Source organism: Syzygium oleosum, unplaced genomic scaffold (genome assembly GCF_021117445.2).
Source record: "Syzygium oleosum isolate NSW1041296 unplaced genomic scaffold, Sole_v2.1 Sole_v2.40, whole genome shotgun sequence".
Lineage (NCBI taxonomy): Eukaryota > Viridiplantae > Streptophyta > Magnoliopsida > Myrtales > Myrtaceae > Syzygium > Syzygium oleosum.
The window spans coordinates 1,557,121-1,582,341 of record NW_026607524.1 but is presented as its reverse complement, the minus strand read 5'-3'; the positions used below and the strand labels follow the sequence as shown (position 1 = coordinate 1,582,341).

At 40.8% G+C, this 25,221-nt stretch overlaps 1 protein-coding gene across 1 annotated transcript; it reads left to right on the top strand.

Moving 5' to 3' along the window:
• Window positions 1-5,017: 5,017 nt before the first annotated feature.
• LOC115668281 (alpha-glucosidase-like) lies at window positions 5,018-10,566 on the top strand. Its single transcript, XM_056305902.1, has 5 exons — window positions 5,018-5,295; window positions 6,858-7,576; window positions 8,096-8,326; window positions 8,435-9,078; window positions 9,428-10,566. The coding sequence occupies exons 1-5, from the start codon at window positions 5,018-5,020 to the stop codon at window positions 10,328-10,330; spliced, it is 2,775 nt and encodes a 924-aa protein (XP_056161877.1). The 3' UTR covers window positions 10,331-10,566.
• The last annotated feature ends 14,655 nt before the right edge of the window (window positions 10,567-25,221 follow it).

Sequence of the window (25,221 nt, the reverse complement as noted above, 5' to 3'; positions counted from 1 at the left end):
GCACCGCCCTTAACTAAATAAAGGAGTTTCTCGGCCAAAATGGAAGTGGAAATAGGGCCGCCCGTTTTTTTTATTAGCTTGATACAAAAAAAGAAACAATAAATTGAAGAGAGAGGAGGATATTTCGGTCATTTAACTAAAAAGGGGAGTGTTTTAGCTTAGTGGTGGCCACGGGCCGGTTTCGGCCCGGAACCGACCTGGAACCGGACCGGTCAAACCCGGGCCCTCGGTTTGGAACCGGAACCGGCGGTTCCGGAAAAAAAAAAAAAAAAAAACTGCTCTGCACTCTGCAGTCGTGATGACTACGTGCGGTCGCCTCTGCTGCCCCTCTCAGCGACCCTTGGGTCACTTGGCAATGGCCCGTTGCCAACGGGCAAAGTTTTTAAAAAAAAAAAAAAACCCCACTCCTCGGGCGCCGCAGCGGGGCTCGCACACGCACCTTGCAGGGCCTGCTGCGGGCAAAATAAAAAAAAAAATCCCCACAGCAGGGCCTGCACGTCTGCAGGCCCTGCTGCGGGCTTGCGGCTCGTTGCCAGGGCAGCCTAAAGGCTGGCAACAGCCAACGCCCAAACGGGCAAAAAACTATTAAAAAAAAAAAGATAACCGTTGCAAAATTGCAATGGTTATCTTTTCTTTTTTTTTAATCCTAAATTTTCTTCTCATTTTTTTCTTATAAATTCTTTCAAATTCTCTCAATACTCACAATTCTCTCAAATTCTCTCAATAGTCGAAATTCTCTCAAATTCTCTCAATTTTCTCAATACACGCAATTCTTTCTTAATTCTCCCAATTAATTCGCTCAATTCTCTCAATCCACTCGAAAAATGGCAAGTGGAAGTCGAGTGCCAACTGGCAAAGGTAAGAATATCGCGACGGAATCCCATCATTCTTTTGATCCTCGTGAATATGCAGATTTTCAAGATGATGAAATCAACATTTTTCCCGATGTGGAGCGTGTCCCGACGCAAGAAAGTTTTCATCCTCCTGCCGAAATATCTACAACAAAGGAAGTGGAACGAGAATTTACATCTGACATTTGGAATCATTTCACGAAAATGGAAAGGTTTGATATTGGTGAAAAAAGGTATGATATAATTTGTAAATATTGTGGGAAAATATATAAATATAGAGGTGGACAAGGATATGGAACATTTAAACGACATCTTAGGAGCAAACATCCAACCGAAACGGGAATCGATATCGGGCAACAACAAATTTCCGGGTACGTCAATCCTAACACTTCCCCTTTATTTCGTTTCAATGAAAAAAACTTATAAGGAAGAATTAGGCAAATTTATTTCCGTTGAGCATTTAGCATTTAATTTTGGAGAAAGATTTGGTTTTAATGAATTTGTACAAAAAGCATGTGCTCCGTAAGCAAAACGTGTTCTTAGAAATTCAATTAAACGAGTAATTAAAGATCTTTACAAAAATGGAAGAAAAGATTTACAAAACTTTTTTATGCAATTTAATGAATGCGTGCATATAGGTAGTGATATTTGGAGTGATTATTGGCAAAATCATTCTTACATGGGCATAACATGTCATTGGATAGATGACGAGTGGAGTATTCAAAAAAGAGTTATTGCATATAGAGTTTTCGATGATAAGCATAAGGCAAATGATATTTATAGAATAATTAGGCAAATTTTAGAAGAATATTATTTGCTTAACAAAATTTTTTCAATTGGTTTTGATAATGCTGCGGCAAATACCGCTTCATTGCCGATTTAGAAAATATTTGTAAACCCGCTTTTGGCGGAAAATTTTTTCACATTAGATGTGCTTGTCATGTTTTAAATTTATGTGTACAAGATGGTTTGAAAACTCTTGATATTTTTCTTCAACCAATAAAAACGGCGATTCAATTTTTATGGAAACATCCCTAGAAAATGAAAGAATGTGGTAGATTTTGTAGAGAAAATGGCAAAAGGCCAAAAAGATTTCCAAGAAATGTTCCAACTCGTTGGAATTCTACTTTTCACTTGCTTAATGAATCTTTAGCATATAAAGATTTATTATGTGCATTTATTTCTAATAATATACCTGAGATTAATTTATACCCACAAGAGTGGGATATTTGCCAAAAAATTTTAGATGTTTTAAAGGTTTTTAATGATGCAACTTATACTTTGTCCGGTGTTTATTATCCTACTACACATTTATTTTTAGTAGAGTGTACTAATATTGTCGGAATTTTTGATGAATATGAAAATGATGTTGAATTGCAACATACTATAGTTGCAATGAAAATGAAGTGGCTACATTATTATAGGGAAATTCCCATTATTTATTTAGTTGCTTGTGTTTTTTATCCGCGTTGCAAATTGGATGGCTTAAATGATTTTTTGCGTACGTATTATCAATGTTTACATTATGATGCGATAAATGTTACAACCATAATACGTGAGGTTAAAAATGTAGTAATAGAATTATATAATGAATTTTATGCTAAATATAATTTAGGTGATATTGGATCTTCTCGATCTACGGAGATACAAAATGACAGTACAGGTAAAGTTAGTAGAGGGTACCAACTTTTATTACATAGACAAAAAAAACAAAAGGGAGTAATAGGAAATATTTCTGAATTAGAGATTTATCTAACCGTTTCATTTGAGTTTACTGAATCCGAAGGTGGTACAGATTTTTTAATTTTGGATTGGTGGAAGAGGCACGCAAGCCAATATCCAATCCTTTCTCTTATTGCAAAACAGATTTTTTCAACCCATTGTTCCACAGTTGCGGTCGAACAAGCATTCAGTGCCGGAGGTAATATTTTGGACGAACATCGTTCAAGATTATCTCCAAAATTAGTGGAGATTCAAGCTTGTGTTGCTGATTGGACGAAGGCTCAATACCGGCAACAAGAGATAGATCGGAATAGTGAATCCGAATTCTTTAACGACGGAGATACTACCGGTACCGGTACCGATACTGGAATGGGTAGTGACAATTGAGGGTAAAAGAACTATTGGAGTTGGCAAATATTTCGAGAACCCTTGTTTCTCATACCAGGTACGCCCACGTGAGCTTAGGGAAACCGAAATATAATCCGACGACATGTGACCTCTGGTCCCCTGCGCACGGAATGCTTAGGTTTTGGGGTCATTTTAGGGCATATATATTGTGCTCCTTTTTTTTATAAATCGTTGTAACGAATTTTAATGTGCTTAATGATAATTTATTAAGTTTAAGCCCTCTCTTTCTCTCTTGTCTTTTTGTCCCCAAATTTGATTACAATTTACATTTTAATTACAATTTATATTGAATAATGTTCCGTCACCGGAACATTAACTTTTTAATTTTTTTATTATTTTCTTTTCTGTTTTTTTATTTTCCTTTTCCATTTCTTATTTTTCTTTTCTTTTCTTCCTCCGCCAGCCATAGCCGGGCCGGCGGAGGTCGCCAGCCTCAGGCGAGGCCGCCCTCGCCAGCGTCGGGCGAGGCCGGCCTCGCCCGGATCGAGCGAGGGCTCGACCTCGCCGGCGTCGGGCGAGGCCGACCTCGCCCGCAACTAGCAAGGCCGGCCTCGGCCGAGCGCCGGCGAGGCTCGACCTCGCACACGGCTGCCGAGGCCGGCCTCGCCCGACGCCGGCGAGGTCGAGCCTCGCCCGGATCTGGCGAGGGCTCGACCTCGCCGGCGTCGCGCGAGGCCGATCTTGCCTGCAACTAGCGAGGCCGGCCTCGGCTGGCGAGCCTCGCCAGATCTGGCGAGGCTCGAGCTCGCCGGCGTCGGGCGAGGCCGACCTCGCATGCAACCGGCGAGGCCGGCCTCGGCCGGCACGCCGGGCGAGGCTCGACCTCGCCGGTTGCGAGCGAGGTCGAGCCTCGCCCGACGCCGTCGAGGGCTTGACCTCGCCCGATCTGGCGAGGCCAGCCTCGCCCAGCCCAGGCGAGGGCGGCCCTCGACCGACGCCGGCGAGGCCGGCCTCACCTGAGGCCGACGACCTCCGCCGGCCCCGGCTATGGCCTGCGGAGGAAGAAAGGAAAAAAAAAAATGAACCGGCCCAGAACCGGTTCCGAACCTGAATCGGAACCGGAACCGGCCCGGAACCGGAACTGCCAGGGGAGGTTCCGGTTCCGGTTCCGGTTCATGCTTGGCCACGAACCGGAACCGCCGATTCCGAACCGGAACCGGTTGGTTCCGAACTGTGGCCATGACTACTAAATTTAGCTAAAATGAGAGTGGAAATAGCTCTGCCCTACTTTTAACACGTAATCTGAACTTTTGATAAGAATTTCGTCGAAATCATCGCCACAAGAAGTTTTGTAAAGTATGACCTATAATTTATGATGATATGTTTATTATGCGAGATGTTACAAAACTCGAAATATCAATGGGTGAATTTCAATAACCCAAAAAAAAAAAAGCTCAGAAGAAAACTAGAAATTCTTGAATTTTCACTTAAGCTCCGTTTGTTTAACAGAAAATAAAAGTTTGGAAAATATTTTATTAAAAACTATTACTTTTGCTCTTACAAAAATGACTAAAAAAAATATTTTCATCATCCACGAAAATATGTAAATATAATTTTTTGTCGATTATGAAAGCATTTTTCATCAATTAATTATTTCAATCGATACAAGTGGTCATTTTTAGGACGATATTTTTCAAATCATTCATGTTCCGCGAAACTAACGACACCTTCAAAGGCAACATAAAAATGACATTTACGTCGGTGTCGGTTTCGCTCATCCACCGCACCCGATATGCGGAGATCGGATGGTTCCAGCACATCCCGAGGTCTTCCCCAACGGGTAAGCGAGCGCGGGCTCGAGTTTCCTCCGCGTCAAAAAATTAGAACGAAAAGCCCAAAAAAAAAAGGCATGGGAATGGAAACGAAAGCGACGAGCACGTGAGAAGCACGTGAGCAGCCTACGAAGCAGATGAATTTTTCAGTCTCGCGGGGCCCCCGATTGACCCCCCCAAATGAAAACTAATTTTTCACTCTCTCTCTCTCTCTTTCTTATTCATGAACTTCTTCGAGCTCTTCTTCCGATGCTCACCAAGAACATGGGGAGTAACAGCGACCGCCATGGCCGCCGCCGCCGCCGCCGTCTCCTCCTCTCGCTCTTTCTGTTGATCTTGTGCCTGCTGTCGCGTCCGTCTGAGGCCGGCGTGTCGGGCCGAGGAGGCGGGGGAACGCCGCCCGACGACGTCGTCGGGTACGGGTACACGGTGCGGTCCGCGGCCGTCGACCGGTCGGGAGCGACGTTGGCCGCCGAGCTCCGCCTCATCAACAGGACCTCCGTCTACGGGCCGGACGTCGAGAATCTCCGCCTCGTCGCCAGGTCAGAGCAAAATACATGTCGATTTGCTGTTTGCCAAGCTAAGCCTTTCCTCTTGCTCTTGCAAGTAGTGGTAGCTCTGTAAGTTTTGACCGTTTGGTGAGTGGCCTTTTCTGTGGAAAAACATTTATCCAACATCGAAGATTCGAAGCACTGGATTTTGCCCCAGTGGCCATCCTTCCTACCTGAGAAGGGATTCCTCACACCTCCTCATGGGGCTAGGGTTTGCGACGCTTAGTTTCAGACGTCGAGTACAAAAGTTTGAGAGTGAATTGAAAATTTGAATATGACGGACGAAAAACAAAAAACATGGAGGATTTGTCAAAAGAAAAAGGAATATTATATTTCGTTTGTTTTGCGGAAAATAAGTAATTTTGAAAATATTTTCCTTAAAATAACCACTTATGTCGCTTAAAATAATTAATTGATAAAAAATGCTTTATTGTCAATAACAATTTATGTCTAATTATTTTTGTAGACGATGAAATTTCATTCATCCATTCATTTTTGTAAGCGACACAAAACCATCAATTTTAGAAATTTTTCTTTACAAATATTTATTTCCTACAAAACAAATGCACGGAAGTGTGCTTATAACAATGGTAGGAGTAATCGTTGTTGGGCCCGAAGGTCGGGCCTATCACATTACATAAGCCCACCCTTAACGTGAAATTACATCGAAATGTTCGCAATATACTCAAACTAAAGTTGGGAGCTGGCTTTCTCGTTCGATTATGTTGCCCATACCGATAAGGATGGAAGGTGGGCAGGTATAATTGGGTAACCCGACCTAACTATAAGCACTTCATTGTGAAATTTCAGATTATCGAACAACGAAAAGAAATATTGAATACACAATCAAAATATATAGTGTGTATACATATGTGTATGGAAGGAGAAATATTTCGAAATTTGAGTTTCCTTTTCTAAGAAGGTTGTAGCATAAAAGAGAATAATCAAATTTTAATATCGATTCATGTGCAAGATCGAATTGAACTATTAATTTATACATTATGCATGCATGCATGCATACAATATATATAAGATAAATATTCAAGGATATTGGTAGAAGAAAAAAGAAATAATTGAGAGTAATTTTCATAAATATAACTGTATGTATATATATACACACACATAACGAAAAACTCTAAACTGGTACATCTATGATAAATTTAAACCAAACTAAATTTTTAATCACCAAAAATCTCAAATCAGTACACTTGTGATAATTTACAATCCCTTAAATTAAATTAATACCACGAAAAAATCACAAAGTGATAAACTTGTCCTTAAACTGGTATATCCGTCAGCTACCACATCTCATTCAACTCAGCAATTTGATAGAAAAATTTAATGGAAACTGACGAAAGGTAAATTTGCCACGGGTGTATTAGTTTAGAGTTTAGTTTTGGATAAATTTATCATAACTATATCAGTTTGGGGCTTTTGTGGTATTAATTATATAAATATATATAGTAAATTAATTTATAAGATGCTCTTTTTTTTTTTTGGCTGTCCATTCCAAATAGCTAATTTTTGCTTACGTCATCACGATCTCCTTCCAGCCTCGAAGCGGGCGGTCGTCTTCGAGTCCGAATCACCGACGCCGACCACCGCCGATGGGAAGTCCCCCACGACCTCATCCCTCGCCGGTACCCGTCTCCTCCCCACCGCGCTCTCGCCGGACAAACCCTAACTCCGCCGCCGCTGCTCCGCCGCTCCCAATGCCGCCTCTCCTCCTCCGACCTCGTCTTCGCCCTCCGCAACACCACCCCCTTCTCCTTCGCCGTCTCCCGCCGATCCTCCGGCGACGTCCTCTTCGACACCTCCGCCTCCGACCTCTCCGCCTTCCTCGTCTTCAAGGACCAGTACCTCCAGCTCTCCTCCTCCCTCCCTCCCCGCCGCTCCTCCCTCTACGGCATCGGTGAGCACACGAAGCCGTCGCTCCGGCTCCAGCCCAACCAAACCCTAACTCTTTGGAACGCCGACATCGAAAGCTTGAACCTCGATGTCAACCTGTACGGGTCGCACCCGTTTTACATGGACGTCAGGTCGTCTGCGGGCGGCCGCGGCAGAGGAGGAGTTGGGGCGGGCACGAGCCACGGCGTTCTGTTGCTGAACAGCAATGGCATGGACGTGGTGTACACTGGCGAGAGGATCACTTACAAGGTGATCGGTGGGGTGTTGGATTTGTATTTCTTCCCCGGGCCGTCGCCGGAGGCGGTCATGGAGCAGTACACCGAGCTCATTGGCCGGCCGACCCCAATGCCGTACTGGTCCTTCGGTATGCTGGCTTTCGTGGGTTGCTTTCGATTGCTGATACTGACATTTCGATGAATTTGATTCCGCTATTGTGCTTCGGCTTCTGTAGCTTGTTCTGCAGTCAATGTGAGATTTTGAGCATAATTATGTGGTGGTAGTATATGATATAAAGAAGATGGAATTGAAGATTCTGAGTTTATTGCCCTTGACTAGCTCTGTGAGTTTATTCTCTCATGGATATGACACTAATCGACGCTATTTGACCGATTAATCAACAAATTGTGTATGTTGTGCTCCATAGGGAACAAATCTTAGAGACATTGCATGTTGTTTTCCTTTGAAAACCACTGCTTCCCAACCCCCAGCTGATCCTACCACAATGCTCACTGATGTTCAAGAAACATGGTCGCTTTCCTGGTATATGGCTAGATGTAGATTGGTTATAAAGTTTGATTCGCGGTAGATGGCTTCTTCTGCACTTTTTAATCGACAATTTCGGACTGCAGTTTTACTGATAAAGTGTCTGTGATTTGCTTTCTAGGATTTCATCAATGCCGGTACGGTTACAAGAATGTCGCAGACCTAGAGGGCGTGGTAGCTGGTTATGCAAAGGCTCATATTCCGCTGGAAGTTATGTGGACTGACATTGATTACATGGATGCATACAAGGACTTCACTCTTGACCCTATCAATTTTCCGGTGGAAAAGATGAAAGAATTCGTCAGCAGCCTTCACAAGAATGGTCAGAAATATGTCCTGATACTTGATCCAGGTATGCTAGTGGGGAAATTGTTGTGGTTGAAACTTGGTCTTTTAAGTTCTTTCAAATTGCCATCATAATACTTCTTTCCTTTTCTTTCGAATGGGTGATCTTTCACAGGCATTAGCGTGAACGAGACTTATGGGACCTACATCAGGGGAATGCAAGCCGACATCTTCATCAAACGTGAGGGAGTCCCATATTTAGGTGTTGCTTGGCCGGGGCCAGTGTATTTCCCTGACTTCTTTCACCCGTCGAGCGAGAGTTATTGGGGTGATGAGATAAAGAGGTTTCACGATGTTCTTCCTTTTGATGGCCTATGGCTCGACATGAACGAGCTGTCCAACTTCATAACTTCTCCTCCTCTTCCTTCCACTCTCGACAATCCCCCCTACAAAATCAACAATTCAGGAGTTCATCGTCCGATCAACAACAAAACAATTCCTGCGACGTCATATCATTTTGGTAATATTTCAGATTACAATGCTCATAACCTCTATGGACTCTTGGAAGCCAGAGCAACAAACAAGGCCTTAGTCAATGTTACTGGTAAAAGGCCATTCATTCTCTCGAGATCAACTTTTGTGAGCTCTGGCAAGCACACTGCACACTGGACTGGAGACAATGCTGCCACATGGAATGATTTGGCTTACTCAATTCCTGCAACTTTAAATTCTGGGCTCTTTGGAATTCCAATGGTAGGAGCTGATATATGCGGTTTCTCTCGGAACACGACTGAAGAGCTCTGCAACCGATGGATTCAGGTAAAATGTTTGTGCCTAATCTTAATTTATATTAACTGAACAGCTCTGCAACAGAGTAGTTTTAAGCTTTTTCTGAATTTATATTCAGAGATAGGAATTGATGAATTTTCTTTTTCGTTTTTTGGGGGAAATTTTACCTCCTTTCAAAGACAGAAATAAGCTATATAAATGTTCTTTTCGGTGAGGGGAAGTTCGGTTATCTTTTGTGCTTATACTTCATGCTATGTTGAATATATCTCAATCTTCTACGGGTGGGAAGAAAATCAAGTAGAGACTAAATAGAGGTGTAAATCATGTTTTTCTATCATACGTATTTAAGCGCTTATTTTTAGAGCTTTTACTGATGCAGCTCGGGGCCTTTTATCCTTTTGCAAGAGACCACTCTGAAAAGTACAGTCTTCGTCAAGAGCTCTATCTCTGGGAATCGGTCGCTGCATCCGCCAGGAAGGTGCTCGGGCTTCGTTATCGCTTGCTCCCATACTTGTATACCTTGATGTATGAGGCAAACAGAAAGGGGATGCCCATTGCCCGGCCCCTATTTTTCTCATTCCCTGAGGATAAGATGACTTACGATATCCATTCCCAATTCTTAATTGGTAAGGGTGTGATGGTGACTCCTGTACTAAAATCTGGTGCCCAAACCGTGGATGCTTATTTTCCGAGTGGAAACTGGTTCGATCTCTTCAATTACTCAAATTCTGTGAGTACAGCTTCAGGAATGAATGTGATGCTCGATGCGCCACCTGATCATCCTCATTTGCATGTAAGGGAAGGAAATATATTGGCCATGCAAGGAGAGGCCATGACTACGGAAGCAGCTCGGAAAACACCATTCGAGCTCTTAGTTGTGGTTGATGGGAATGGGAATAGCTCAGGGCAAGTGTTCTTGGACGACGGAGAAGATGTTGAAATGGGAGGGGGAGGAAATAAGTGGACTCTGGTGAAGTTTTATTGCGAGAAAACAGGGAATGATGTCACTGTCAGATCAGAAGTTGTTAATGGGGAATTTGCTCTGATGGAGAAGTGGGTAATTGATAAGGTGACAATTCTAGGATTGAGAAAAGGAACTAGGATGGCCAGACTGCGAGGGCATGAGTTATACAATGATGTAGAAGCAAAGTCCGGACAGAGAACAGTGAAAACAGTGGGAAAATCAAGTGAAGGTGGAGAATTTGTGATTGCTGAAGTCTCAGGATTGTCACTTCTGTTGGGAAAGGAATTCAAGTTGAAAGTGAAATTGAGCCAATCTTAAGACAAAACATTATCAGGAGGGTGTAATCAAGAACCAAAGCATGTCTCCAATAAGTTTTTGTGTGTTTCCAAAAGGGAAAAGCACACCAGTATCAAGCCACTTTCTTTCCATCAGTGGCTCTTTCTTTTCCCCATTCTAATGGGATTGTGCAGCTTCTGAGCTGGTTAAGATTCCTAGATAAAATTTCTTATGTTTTCTTAAGAGTGAAAATGATACAAACGGTCCTTAAATTTTTTGCCCAATGTGAAATATCGTCCCTGAAGTTCAATTAGTAGAAGGACAATATAAAACATTTTCGTAGAGATTAGGGACTAAATTGAACATGTACCAAAAGTATAGAAATCACATTGAACAAATTAAAAGTTCAGGAACGACATTGTACATTGAACTAAAGTTTAAGGCCTACGTTGAACAAATTTAAAGTTCGTGGATTACATTGCACATTGAGCTAAAGTTCATGTGTCATTATCTCAGAAAATGTCCGGGCTTTCACATGATTTCCTCTTCTACGATGTTACACGCTTACTATGTAGAACACATCGCATAATACTCTGTAAGCTGATCAAGAATAATGCATAGTTACCTTTCATCGTTTTAAAAAAAGGTAGTGCTTGTCAAGAACTTCATAAAAAATCTCAAAATTCTAGAGTTTATTCGTAAAGAAGAATAAAAACAATATTAGTGATTGACCATTTTGGAGTCATTTTTTTCTAATTAAATCTAATTATAAAAAATACAATACTTTTAGGGCAGTGCTATTTTCACTCCCATTTTGGCTAAGACACTCCTCTCTCTTCAATTTATTGTTTCTTTTTTTTATCAAGCTAATAAAAAAAAACCGCCTTAATTTCTATCATCTCTCTTTTGAGTTTCACAATACAAATGCTCCATTATACTCGACAAAATATCATCTTATCATGCATTATTTCACTTTACTAGGAGAAAGTTATTAAATTTATTTTTATGTCATATTTTTAATCACAAAAGTTACATATATATATGACGGCTTATAAGCACACAATTATTTGCCTATTTTTAATCAAATAGTTTAAGACTATATTTCAAAGTTGAAGCTTAAAATTCAATCTAATTATCTAGCCAATTTTGATCAACAACGGAAAAGAAAAATTGATCAAAATATGGAAAAATAATCAAATGTTAAATATGTTTATGTTTAGATCATATCTAAATATTAAAAAAAATAAGCACAAAAAGGAAAAAAAGGGAACTTCTTGGTGCTCTACTCCTACCATGAAGAAAGTAAGTAATATTGATTACAAATTCAATCTAATAGCAAGTGGATCAAAATTTTAAAATATGTTTATGTTTAAAACTTTCATTTATAATAAGCTGATGTTAGCTTAAAAGTAAAGAATGTGTAATAAGATTCTCAACCCCATCTTGAAATACAAATCAAAATGTTTAACTTTAAAACACCACAAATTTATTACAGAAAACACCTACAATGTCAAGATTGGCTAGATATATAGATTAAATTTTAATTTCCAACTTTGAAATAAAATGTCGCTCAAATTATTTGATAAAAAATAGGCCATTAATTATGTGTTCATATGCCTTGTAGCCGTCATAAATGGAAATTTATAATAATCTATGTAGCTTTTCTAATTAAAAATATGAGATCATATATTAAAATTAACAAACTTCTCCGGGCAAAGTGATAGCAAAATGCAAGATAAGATGATATCTTGTTGAGAATAATTGAGTTTTTGTAATGTGAAACTAACAAAAGAAATGACAGAAATAAAGGCAATTTTGTCGGTTAGTCTAATAGAAAAAGAAACAATAAATTGAAGAGCGAGAGAGAGAGAGGGAGAGAGGAGGGTATTTTTTCCGTTTAACTAAATAAAGGAGTGCATTAGCCAAAATGGAAGTGGAAATAGCACCGCCTGTTTTTTTTATTAGCTTGATAAAAAAAAAGAAACAATAAATTGAAGAGAGAGGAGGGTATTTCGGTCATTTAACTGAAAAATGGAGTGTTTTAGCTAAAATGAGAGTAAAAATAGCGCCACCCTACTTTTAGCACGTAATCTGAACTTTTGATAAGAATTTCGTCGAAATCATCGTCACAAGATGTTTTGTAAAAGGCTGCCACTGTCGCCTCCTCCTCTCTCTCATTTCGTTGTTCTTGTGTGCCTGCTGTCGCGTCCGTCTGAGGCCAGCGCGTTGGGCGGAGGAGGCAGGGGAACGCCTAACGACGTCGTCGGGTACAGGTACACGGTGCGGTCCGCGGCCGTCAACCTATCGGGAGCAACGTTTGGCCGCCGAGCTCCGCCTCATCAACAGGACGTCCGTCTACGGGTCGGACATCGAGAATCTCCGCCTCGTTGCCAGGTCAGAGCAAAAAACATGTCGATTTGCTGTTTGCCAAGCTAAGCCCTTCCTCTTGTTTTAAACTAATGCTACGTTCAGCAGAGGATTCAACTGTAATTAGCACTTCGTACCTCTTTATTACATTATAAGGTAACAGTAGCTATTCATGGGTCAAAAGCACAAACTACCGATAAAATACAGGTTCAAAATATAGAAGCTCTCTGGCTTCGTGGGAGCGTTGCCCCCTACGACCCCCGCCAAGGCGGCCCTCCGAACCCCCCTACCCGCTCACCGGGGAGCGAGATTCATGTGCCGTCCTATCGAAATAAAGTATGAATCACACCCCCAACAAAATAGGATCGCGGATCGAGTAGCAAAATATAAACTTTTGACAAGTAATGGATATGTTTCTTCCGGACCCGAAAAAACAAGAAGAAAAAACATGGGCAAGGGAGCGACAAAAATGAATAAAGACAGGTAACTACAAGAAAATGACTTCTTCCATTTGTCAGCAATTGCTGCTCGCCGTTCCATTTAAATTAGGTAAACAAACTAAAGATCATACGGTATTTCATTCAGACAACAAAAGCAATAGATAATTGGACGTCTTACATGAGTTGCAAAATGCTCCGTTTAAGCTATAACTATTCCGCACCACTGCGGACCCAAAAATTCGACGTTGGCGAATCCATCACGACAGTCCTATCAAGATTCTAACAATCAATAAGTCTCTCGATATGTCACAATTAGGCAACACGGCAATAGCCGTTCAGAAATCTGCTCATTATGTGAATTGAACTTGTGATGTTATGGAATACAGGTGACACATCTACCATGTGTCATTGAACCGTGGTGGTTTGAAAAAAATAGTGCTTGCCATGAAATTTATAAGGTATCTCAAAAGTCCTCCGGTCATTTTTTAATTAAATCTTGATTAGAAAAGTAGAATTACTTTCAACATGTGAATCTGTTCCTTTAGTGAAAATTATGCTGAAATCACGGTCGCAAGAAGTTTCATAATGTACATACGCGTCGTGTGCCACGTTGCAAAACTCGAAATTTCGAGGGGTGAATCGCAATTATCCAAAAATAAGGGGGACTAAGAAGAAGCAAACTAAAAATTTGTAAAATTGGCCGTTTAGCGGACGACGTAAAAAGTGACGTTTAGACTGATTTCGCTCGACAATCACACTCGCGCCTCTCCCCGATCCCACTCGATATCGCGTGGGATCGGGATGGCACGATCCGTGGGGTGAATTCCCTAAAAAATCCCAAACTTTAGGTCGAGTCCCAAATTTGTCCCGAACCTTTTTTTTTGTCTCGGAAAAAACCTCAAACTTTAGGTCCAATCTCAAATTTACTCCGAATTTTATTTTATGTAAAAAAAATCAGCAAATTTCAATTAATTTTTAAAAAATATACCCCCGTGATCTAGATGTTATGGATCGAATTTTTTTTATTTCGTTGGAAACACGTATGGGTTCGAGTAAAAGATCTCCCGAATATTGGGTAGCTATCGTTAAACCGGGTAAAATACGTTACGAAATGGGCGGAGTAGTAGAAAATATAGCCAAAAAGGCTATTTCAATAGCGGCGTCAGATTTAAGACTCGACTGAAGGTTTGGAGATTTTTAGAGAATTAGGCCACGATTCGCACACGTCACAAGCTTTACCCGACCAGCACGCGTTCTTGTCATCTTCGCTTGAATGGAAGAAGACCAAGACCGTGCGAAGTCCGCCACGGTGGGCGGATGAAAATCGAACCTCCTCCGTCCCCCGTCCGCCCCCCCCTCCCCCCCCCCCGGCACACACACACTCACACATTCTCTCTCTAACCAAGAACATGCGGAGAAGCAAAGACTGCCGCCGCCGTCGTCTCCTGTCTCTCCTCCCATTGATCTTGTGCCTGCTGCCGTGCCCGCCGGATGTCCGCGCGTCAGGCAGCGGAGAAGGCGAGGGGAACGACGCCCGATGTCATCGGGTACGGGTATGTGGTCGGGTCCGTGGTCGTCGGCCCGTCGGGAACGGCATTGGCCGCCGAGCTCTGCCTCATCAACAAGACCTCCTTCGTCTACGGGCCTGACATCGAGAATCTCCGCCTTGTTGCCAGGTCAGAGCCAAAATAAAAACAAATAAAAAAATGAAGTATACAATATCGAAATTATCTGCACTATAGAACTTATGTTTATTATTTTTTCTAAGTTCATTTTTGCAATGGAATATATGTGTTGACAACTAATTTTTAGGTCATTTTTTTTTGTATTTTCAAAAAATTTAAAATTAGGTCTAGGAATCTTGGCCAAGCCTAGAAACCTATTTCTAAACCAAAAAATAATTTGTTAGCATTTTTCTGCATTTTTCCTTAATTTCTTTTAGTCAAAATAGGCGAGAAAATCAAGAAAAATAGCAAATGGAATCAGAAAATTCCATAAAAATAGTCATTAGTCTTATTTTAAATCCAATTTCATAAATACATTGTCAATTTTGGAAAATCTCAGTCGGGTATATGTTTTTCCCAAAATTGGGCAAAATCAAACCCAAATTGAGCCAAAAATTCAATTAGATCATTTCTAGTCATTTTTAAGTCATAGTGTCTTCACAAAAATTGATTTTGGGACCTTGAATTGCATAATGGTCAGTCCAATTGCACAATTTAACAGATAAATAAAAAATCCCCAAAAATCAATTGGAAATTGGGAATTTTGAACCCAAATTGGGAATCGTGTCCAATTCGAAATTGTCGAATCCTAAGACCATCAATATTAGGGTTAATCAGGTGTGGGTAATCCAATTTTGGCATCAATTTTGCCTAATTAGGTCATTAAGGCATTGAATTGAATAAAACCCCAATAACCCGAATGTTGTGAATTAAAAATCTTGGGTTAAATTGAGACAAAATTGGGCAAAATCACATATTTTGATGTAAAATGTCATGGGAAATTCAATTTTGGAGTTGAATTTCGAAGATTTGATCGAAATCGGACTTAATTTGCAAATTTATACAAAATCGGAACTGCCGGGTCGAGCGGATCGACTCGACCCGACCTGACCCGAATAGTTTTCTTCTTCTCCTGGTTCGCCCCAAAGCATACTAAACCCAGAAAATTCCCGCGCAAACTCGGAACTTCGCTGATTTAATCCGGCTATTCTAGCACGTGTTAATCGATATTTCTAGCTGGATAATGATGAGCTGGCACCGGTTAACCACTTTAACCGATCGGAAGTCGGTTCCAACCAATTTCGAGCGGGAAATCGATCAACAAAAAAGAAGAAAAACTGACTGGAGAGAGGGAGAAGTTGTTCGTGAAAATTCTAGAGAGAGAGGGAGCGAACCAGAGAGCGATAACAAGAGAGATTGATCGTGAGAGGTGTTGTAACGCCCCTACCTCGGGGTCATTCATGCAACGTCCCGTTCATTATTATCTTTAACAACAAGCGGAAGCATATCTCGGGACAATCACATTGAAAACAAACAGCGGGATTAAGACAAACAGCATCATGAGCAAACCTTGTATTTATAGGACACGCAAACATATTTTACAAGCCAACTTAGCCGATTTTAGCCATTTACACAACAATAACAAGTGGCTTGGGTGTCCTAAGCCCACTACTTCGGATTCACAGCTCCTAGCTTTCCCCGAACTCCAACATGGCTCAAACTTCCCATGTCGCCGCCGTCCGTTCGACCATCCTATGAACATGAAGGGGGGGAAAAATGGGGGATGAGTCGGGGAGACTCAGCAAGTGAAAACACTAATATCAAGCGAGGATATATCAATCGCCATTAACATAAGTCGGCCCTTACCGCACCCGCATCGATGGTAGATCAATAGCAAAGTTCAAACAAGAGAACATCACGCATGGCCACATCATGCACACTTTACAAACCAAGGCTCGGTTCTATCTCAAAACAACATCAAACATGAAACATGATCAAATCGAGAAATGAACCAACTACGACAAACCAAACGACCGAGAAACGGTCCAAGCAAACCACGTCACAACGCATCTCAACATCCTTTCCCGATATTATGGAATTCACTTACACAACAATTAAACAAGAACTAGAGAAAACGAGGCGTGTGAAGGACACGTGAGTCTCGGCAATTCTCGAGCGATTTTTGGTGGTTCTCGAGCTTGAACACGAACACACGGCATTGGACGTGGCTTCCTCACTGGATCAAATCACAAGAGAGACACGGGCTAACCGGTAAGCTTTTTCTCTCTTTCTTTCTTTCTCGGTCAAAAGGGTGAGAAAACAAGAAACAAAGGGAGAGGAAGATGAGGATGAAGTTGGCGTGAGGTGAGGGAGAAGGGGGGGGGGGGGGAATGTCTTGCCCTAGAAAACCCTAGAATAAGCAATAATGGAGGGGCCTCTAATGTCAAGACTCATGATGGCCTTCATTAAATGTCATTAATGGCCTATAATGATGAAGAGGCCAACCTTATCTTCTTCCCATTGGCCCTCTCTCTTTCTCCCTTTCTCACGGCTACTCTTTCTCTCTCTCTCCCTCTCGGCTTCTCTCTCTCTCTCTCTCCCTCACGACTATTCTCTCTCTCTCTCTCTCTCTTTTTGGCCGAGTGGCCTTTCTTTCTATTTATAGAGAGACAAACTTGGGGCCAAAGTTTGGGGTGAAGTCATGGCATGTGTCATGTGAAGCATGAGGTCATTGCTTACCTCACATGGCCATTAACAACATAAGCCAAAAGCCGTGAAGGTGATAAGCTTGGACCAATAAATGTGACTTCCACAAGAAGATTAACCCTTGACTTGGTTAATTTCGTTTTCATATCTTCCCCATCCATTTGACCTCCAATTAAAGCATAAAATATCTCATTTGAAAGCTTAGAACGTGTATTTTAAATCACCAGAAGACACCAAGTCCAAATTCCAACGTTCTCGTATAGAAAATGCTGAATCTTTGAAATCCGACAAAACCGGACAGCTTTGCACTGTTCACGAAATAGGCCTTGAAAATATAGTAAATGGACTTCAAAAATTCTCAAAATTGAATATGTCATAAAAAAGACCTTAATAAACATTTTTCATGAGAGCACAAAATCTGAATCTCTCTGTAAACACCATTTTTAGTAGTTCAAAAACAGACTAAAAACAGTTCACTGGAACAGAATCTTCGCTTCTCAAAGTAAGCTCTGTCCATAATTCAAATCATCTTGGAAAATTCCCAAATTTATACACGTTATATAAAAGGAAGTTCTAAACAACTTTCATGAAGGAAACTTTTCCAAAATCTGCCCAGAAAATCTTATAGAAAATAAATACGGTGTGAACATCACCGAAATACTCATTTTGGGCAGTTTTACACGGTCCGAAAAGCAGACCATCGTACCACTCATATCAACTCCAAAAATCCTGAAATTAAAGTATGTAAAAATTCAAGATTTTTGGAACAACTTTCAAGAAGCAAGTGTTTGGAAATTCGGATCACAAAAGTCTCCCCAAAAATAAAAAAATGAAGGGGTACAAAGGATCCGAAATAGGGTTTTCGAAAACAAGAGTAAAAATTTTAGTACCCATTGGAAAACCACAAAACTTAAACCATAACCATTTTTCAGGGACTGAAATTGAGGATGTGACAGGCGTGTTGAGGCCCCAAGGACCGAGCGTTCGGTGCTTTTCCGGCGAGAAAATGCCGGCAAATTGGCTCCGATCATGGACTTCCACATCTGGTGAGCTTGTGACAGAGCTGATCGCCAAGGTCTGAAAATCCAGTTCGGTCGGCGAGTTCAGACGCCTTCAGGCGAGTCCAAGAGTATCAGATTGAAGTAAAAGTGTCAAGGATCAACTTCACGGCGATCTATTAGCTCGGAAACACTGATTTGACCATATTCTGAAGAGGTAAAGATCGCTTATCGCCACGGTTTTTACAAAATTTCCAGAATTAAGTTTTAGTTAAAAGTGAATGTTCAAGCGATTTCTTTACCGATTTTGAGCGTTTTGATGTCAAAAACATGTTTCTAATCATGCTTTATGTTATTTGATTGCATTTGTGGATGAAAAATGGCATAAACCGAGTCGGCCATGTATTGAAACCTCCTCGCCGAAGCTTGGAGATCCTTGCCGGAGAGTCGCCGAGGCCATAGGCCATCCAAGTTAGCATTTAATTACCTTGTTTGATGATCTGATACCTGTTTGGGACCGATTTAGACGGCTAGGGCGACATGAATAACAAGTTGATAGTTTGAGTAGATGGTTTAACACATGTTGCGGGTGAAGGTTTTTGAGCTCAGTTTTCGCCAGCCAGCGAAGGTCCGGTGGTGCTCCGATTAGGTTCGTTTGATAGGGGGTAACATGGGCTTAATAAAGATTCAAATAGAATGGTAAAATACTCGTCGGAAGGTCGCCGGAGAAAGGCGTAAAGTCGCGGCCTCAAGAAGTTCAAACCCAAAAACATGCCCGCCAATTGCTCGGTGAAATGCCGAAATGAAAACGGTCAAAACGGTGCCGTTTTTGGCACTGTGCTTGCCGGAGCAGTTGCCGGCGTCGGTATCGGCCGATTCGGTTCGCCGAACCGATCTGATCCGGTCTGACCCGGTTCGACTCGGTCTGATTCTCGGCGGGAAAAATTAGAAAATCAAATAAAAAATCAGAAAATTCTAAAAAAAAAATCACAAAAATCATAAAAAAATTTAGAATTTTTTTAAGAAAATTAGAAAATTTCATAAAAATTCAAAAATTTACAGAAAATTCAGAAAATAGAAAATAAAAATATATAAAAATTCAGAAAAATAAAAAATCGAAAAAATTGGAAAATTCATAAAAAAATTTCAGAAAATCATAAAAAAATCAATTTTTGGTTAAAAATTTTTCCGAAAAAAAAAATTTCAAAAATTCAAAAAAAATTTGAAAATTCACAGAAAGGTTCAAAATCATCGTGGCCAACCATAAAAAGTGAAATTTGAATTTTCGGAAATGCCTAAGTGGCATTTTTGGAAAATTCCAAATTTAAGGGCTATAACCCCTAAAAAAACCTAAACCCAAAAATGCATCATTAAATGAATAAGCCTCTAGGGCTTCATTAGGGTTTGAGTGTTTTGCTTGATTTTCATTTTTAGTGGCCAAATTAGGATTGCTATGATTGATTTGCCATTGATTGCGCATTTAATTCTTGGATGCTTAATTGTTTGTTCATGATTAGATTAGTGAATTGACATTAGGAATCCGTGTGACACGTTAGACATGCCATATCGTTCTTAGGTACTGAAAGGGTATTAATGGTCTCAATTTGGGATCGTTAACGTAATCAAGTCCCTTATTCAGAATCTCTGGTTCGTAGGATCGTGGTATTTCTCCAGTACCTCGATTAGATTTCTAGTCAACCTACCGTAAATGACTAGTGGCGACTCCAAATTCAAGTTTATATCAAATAAACCCCGCTGTCACGTGAGGTATGGTCTGGGAGAGACCCGTGTAGAAAAACACCTCCATCTAGCACGCGAGAGTGTGGCGCGACAGACTTGACGACTCCACTGGAGACCCTTGGGTTTCTAAGTGGACTTAAGCCTAAAATAGAACGATATGCATGTGTTTGTGCTCGCAAGGATCCCAGGTACGTTCCACTAATGACGTGTTAAATGGTAATGCAGGTGGGAGGTATAAGGGGTGTAGTCTGTGCTTACCTTTGTTTTGCAGGATGGTGTTGGGATTGAATGTGATTCCACCAAATTTTAGTAGTGCTGTTTGGTTATAAATTGTTGTGCTTGCCTTTAAATTACTTTAGCACTACACTTTTCGCACACACCACCCGTGGTCCAACCCCGGCTACATTTAGGATCGCCCTTAGGAGGTATGTGTTTAGGCGAAACTGTGAGCCGATTGCTCATGGGATCGTTTAAATACAATACCGATCACCGAGATGGAATAATATTCCATTACTTTAGGCCGATTGCCTATTGGAATGAAATCCCTTGTCCATTAAGGTGGTGACCTTGAGCCTTTAGTATATCCCACCCTTTTAGGTGTCAAAACCTCACTTGTTGCATATGCTTGTCTTTGTGGTTGGTATACCTAAAACCAAGCAAAAATGTGTCGGCAAGTAAGTGTCGTTCCACTTCTCTCATCTTTTTAATTATGCAAAGTTAGTTGACATAATTTTGTTAAAAAATGCCCAAATGACAATCAATGTTTGATCAAAATGCCTTTTTATACTAGAATGAATGAATAGGGTGACATGCTCCATTTGGTCATATTTTTCATTTCTAGATGGAATGTATAGGTCCATGGCGATTTTCAATGTAATTCAAGTAGATTGAATGCTCAAGATGTGACACGTACAATCCCATTTGCCAAAAGTCTATTTTTGATGCATTCGAAGTTGTAAACCATAGGATGGGACTTTATGGTCAAAATGGAGCATGACAAAAGGCATTTGCATTAAACATTGGTTTCATTCACATTTTCAAGTATATGCTCTTTTAAGGCATAAATGGATTAGAAGTGGCATTTGTATTACGTCATAAGTATGCAAATGTACTTTACCTCCATTTTTTTTTTCCATAAAAGGACATATAATTAAAATGGGGGCATTTAAAATTGATGTGTAATCCATGGTGATTAATAATGAACTTTTTTGCATGATTAGGCTCGATGGGAAAACTAGATATCCAAGTGGTTCCCATTCCATGAAAAGAGCTCATGGCTTGGTGGAAGGACATGACAAAAGATAACCAAGTTTATGTCCAAGATAGGTTGGGATACGTTCTAGACTTGATCCATGTGGAACATCAAGTCAGTTTGATCCAAGCATTGGCGCATTTTTGGGAAGTTTCCACCGCCACCTTCCAATTTGGAGAGTATGAATTGACATCGACTTTGGAAGAATATCAAGCCGCCATTGGAATTGATTCCAAGCCTAGGGTCGTAGAGCCACCCGTTGGACTTAATCCCATAAGCATTCTTGCAGAATTCCTTAACCTCAAAACTTCCAAAATTGAAAAGTTAATCAAATCAAACACTTGTAGATTTTCATTATCCTTTTTGGACAATTTTTCAAAACTTCCTAGGGAAATGGGAAACACTTCAGCTCGAGTATTCATTCTAGCTTTCCTCGGCTTTGTTCTATTCCCCGTGTCTAGAACGGGATTAGACCCTTTAGTGGCTGTGATCGCAAGACAAGCATGTCTTAAATGGGATTTTTCTAATATGCTTCTTGCCCAAACTATCATCTCCTTAAACACATACCAAAATCATGGGAAGGGTATCTTTCAAGCTTCTACTGGTCTTTTGTCATTATGGTTCATCTCACACATTCGACCTTGGTGTCGTTTAATGAACATTCGCGAAATTTGTTTGGCGATAAATCCAATTGAGCGAAACATTCGTATCCAAAACAAATTACCCAAACAATCTTTCTTAGATTGGGCCAATTTCATTAGAGCTTTAACTCCTAATCAAATCCAATGGCGGATCAATTGGCCAAAGATTAGCAAGGCAAAGATTACAAGCCAAGAAGGGAATGTGGTACCATTACTCGGGCTAAATGGGGGAGCCGCCTATTGTCCCTTGAGGGTTGTCAGACAATTTGGGATGCTTCAACAAGTCCCACCGGCATGGAACCCTAAGGAGTTTGCTTTTGACATCCCAAGTGGAATTATACCAAAAGAAGAGAAGAAAGACCTTCAAGCCAAGGTTCACAAAATTATCCTTTCTTTGGATAATTCACCTTTACAAGTAGTGGAATGGCCAAAGAACTTGGAAGGAGACATGGAGATTTATATGGCATCCAAGGAATACATCAAGTGGATGGAAAGTAAACGACCAATTGATGTGGAGCCATATGTTCCATTGAGCATTATAACGGATCCCGAGGAGGAGTATGTCCCATAATACATTGTCTCATACGTGCCTGGAGTTGAGCCTTACATCCCCGAAGAAGTCGTGATTGATGTCGAAGAATGGGAATCTCAAATCAAGGAATGGAAGGATTACTACAGGGCAGAAGTTACCTTAGTTAGCAAGAAGCCTAGACTTGGATGATTTAGAATTCCCATTCAAGTTTAAAATCATTTTATAAAGCAATCTTGGATTTTATATGAAATACTCATTTTTCAAAATCCGTTTGGATAAATTCAAAGATATTATTAAAAAGAAGGATCACCATGGATTACAATTTTTTGAATAGTATGATTCCTTGAGAAAAACATGGCAAAAGGACACTATAAGTGCCATAACTTGTGTACGGCGCTCACTTTGGTGCCATAACTTTTTTTCGGATCACTTTGGTGCCAAGTCGGAGGAAAAACGATCACTTAAGTGTCATAACTTTTTTTTGGATCAATTCAGTACTAAAATTTTTGAAAAACGATTACTTAAGTGCTAAAATTTTTGAAAAACGATTATTTAAGTGTTAAAATTTTTGAAAAACGATCACTTAAGTGCCAATCTCCGGCGAGACTCCGGCGAGCCACGTCAGCTTCAGAAATTAATAAAAAAAATGCCACGTCAGATTTCCGGCGAAAAATTGTGTACGGCACCGGAGTTGGCACTTAAGTGATCGTTTTTCAAAAATTTTAGCACTTAAGTGATCGTTTTTAAAAAATTTTAGCACTAAAGTGATCCAAAAAAAAAGTTATGGCACTAAAGTGAGCGCCGTACACAAGTTATGGCACTTGTAGTGTTGTTTTGCCGAAAAACATTGATGAGAAGTTTTATGCAAGGCTAAGGCTTGTGTAAAAGTTCTTATCCTTGTTAATCACAAGAAACTATACAATTAAAAGAATGTGGGTTTTCATATTCATTTCACCAATTCTAATATCCCGATGGTTTTCATGAGGACGGGTTTTCTAGCAACGGAAGGCAAAAGACCCCGAACCCGTTTACAAATTAAAATGGCCGAGGAAGAAACTCGCACTCGACTAGCTGAAGTGAAGAACCAGATGACGCAAATGGCTGCCATGATGGCAGAAATGAAGACCTTCATTATAGCTGCGAAGGGATCTTATCCTACAGTTTCAAATTCAGGAGCTGCAAATACCGCTGAAGTACCTGTTGAAGAGCCAATGAGAAGTAAAGAACCAGTTTAGGAGAATCCTCCAAAAGCTGCACCTGAAATAGTGGATCTGGAAGAAGACATTCGTGTTAAAAAGACATCCAAGGATGAAGAGGAGGCCAAACGATTAGTCAAAATTGAAGAATGCCATGCAAGCCAAGGATATGAGCTTCAAAGGTTCGACAAATTCTCGCCTTACACAAAGGTGGTGGTTCCAGAAAATTACAAAGAACCGGAGTTCGTGAATAAATATGATGGAACTGGCTATCTTAAAAGCCATTTGAAATATTATTTTCGCAAGATGGCAAGATATTCAGACAATATGCCACTTCTTATCAGCACATTTCACGATAGTTTGAAGGGAGCAGCCCTGGCATGGTATACCGCTCTCGACAGAGAAGATTTTACCGAATGGGACCATTTGGCTGGAGAATTTCTTCGCCAATACAAATTCAATGTCGAAGTACTTCCAACCCTGGAGGACTTAGTCAGAACCAAGAAACGACTAAGCGAAGGATTCAAAGCCTACGCTCAAAGGTGGAAAGCTGTAGCATCACAAGTTAAACCGGCTATAAGTGAGGATGAGCTTATTGAACTCTTCTTGAAGTCATTACCAACTGAGTATTACGACAAGCTGCATATATCGGGCTGCCAAACATTCACCATGTTGGTGAAGGTCAGTGAAAGAATTGAATGGACATTGAAGGAAACGAAATCTCAAGAAGTGACAGCACGGAGACCGTATCCTGGAAGAAAGGATAAAGAACCTATACGTGACGTGGCTATGGTATCTAGCCCCAATGTTAATCAGGCTTCATTCCCAAAACAGTCTAACGTCCCTTGGAGAAATCCAAAACAGTTTGAACCAAAGAAAAGACCTGTAAGGTAATTCACTCCGTTGCCACGGCCCCTGTCGAAATTACTATCGATGCTGCTGGAAAGGCATTTGGTGGCCAAAGAAGTGCCAAGAGATAATCCTGCAAGGTTCCCCTGGTACGATGAGTCAAAGACTTGCACATATCACATGGAAGAAAGAGGACACGATGTAGACAATTATCCAATCCTGAAATACAAAGTTCAGCAGCTCATCAACAAGAAGATATTAAGTTTTCAAGAGTCAGAGCCAAATGTGCATCAGAACCCTCTTCCTGAGCACAATGTGGTAAATATGGTCCTTACAGAAGGAGAAATAATAAGGCCTGATGATGAAGATGAATATGAGGCCAAATTAAAGACTGCTCGACAATGAGATGCTCGCTTTCGTCGTGAAGCATTCTTAAAAAGGGAAATTATAAACAACTTGAGAGAAGATTCTGGCAAATACAACTTCCAAGTAAAGTATACTCCACCACCGTGGGCTTTTAAAAGTGAAGTGATTGTGCCCGATGGTTGGGGTGGCATGGACGATGAGCTCAGCAGACAAAATGAGACTCCATCCGGTGATGAAGTGGATCAATTCGAAGAGCAAAAAGAAAGGATTCGGCAGGATGAAAGGCGATTTACCCAAACATCACTTGAGCAAGGTGACATTGTAGACCTCCTTGGTCAAGA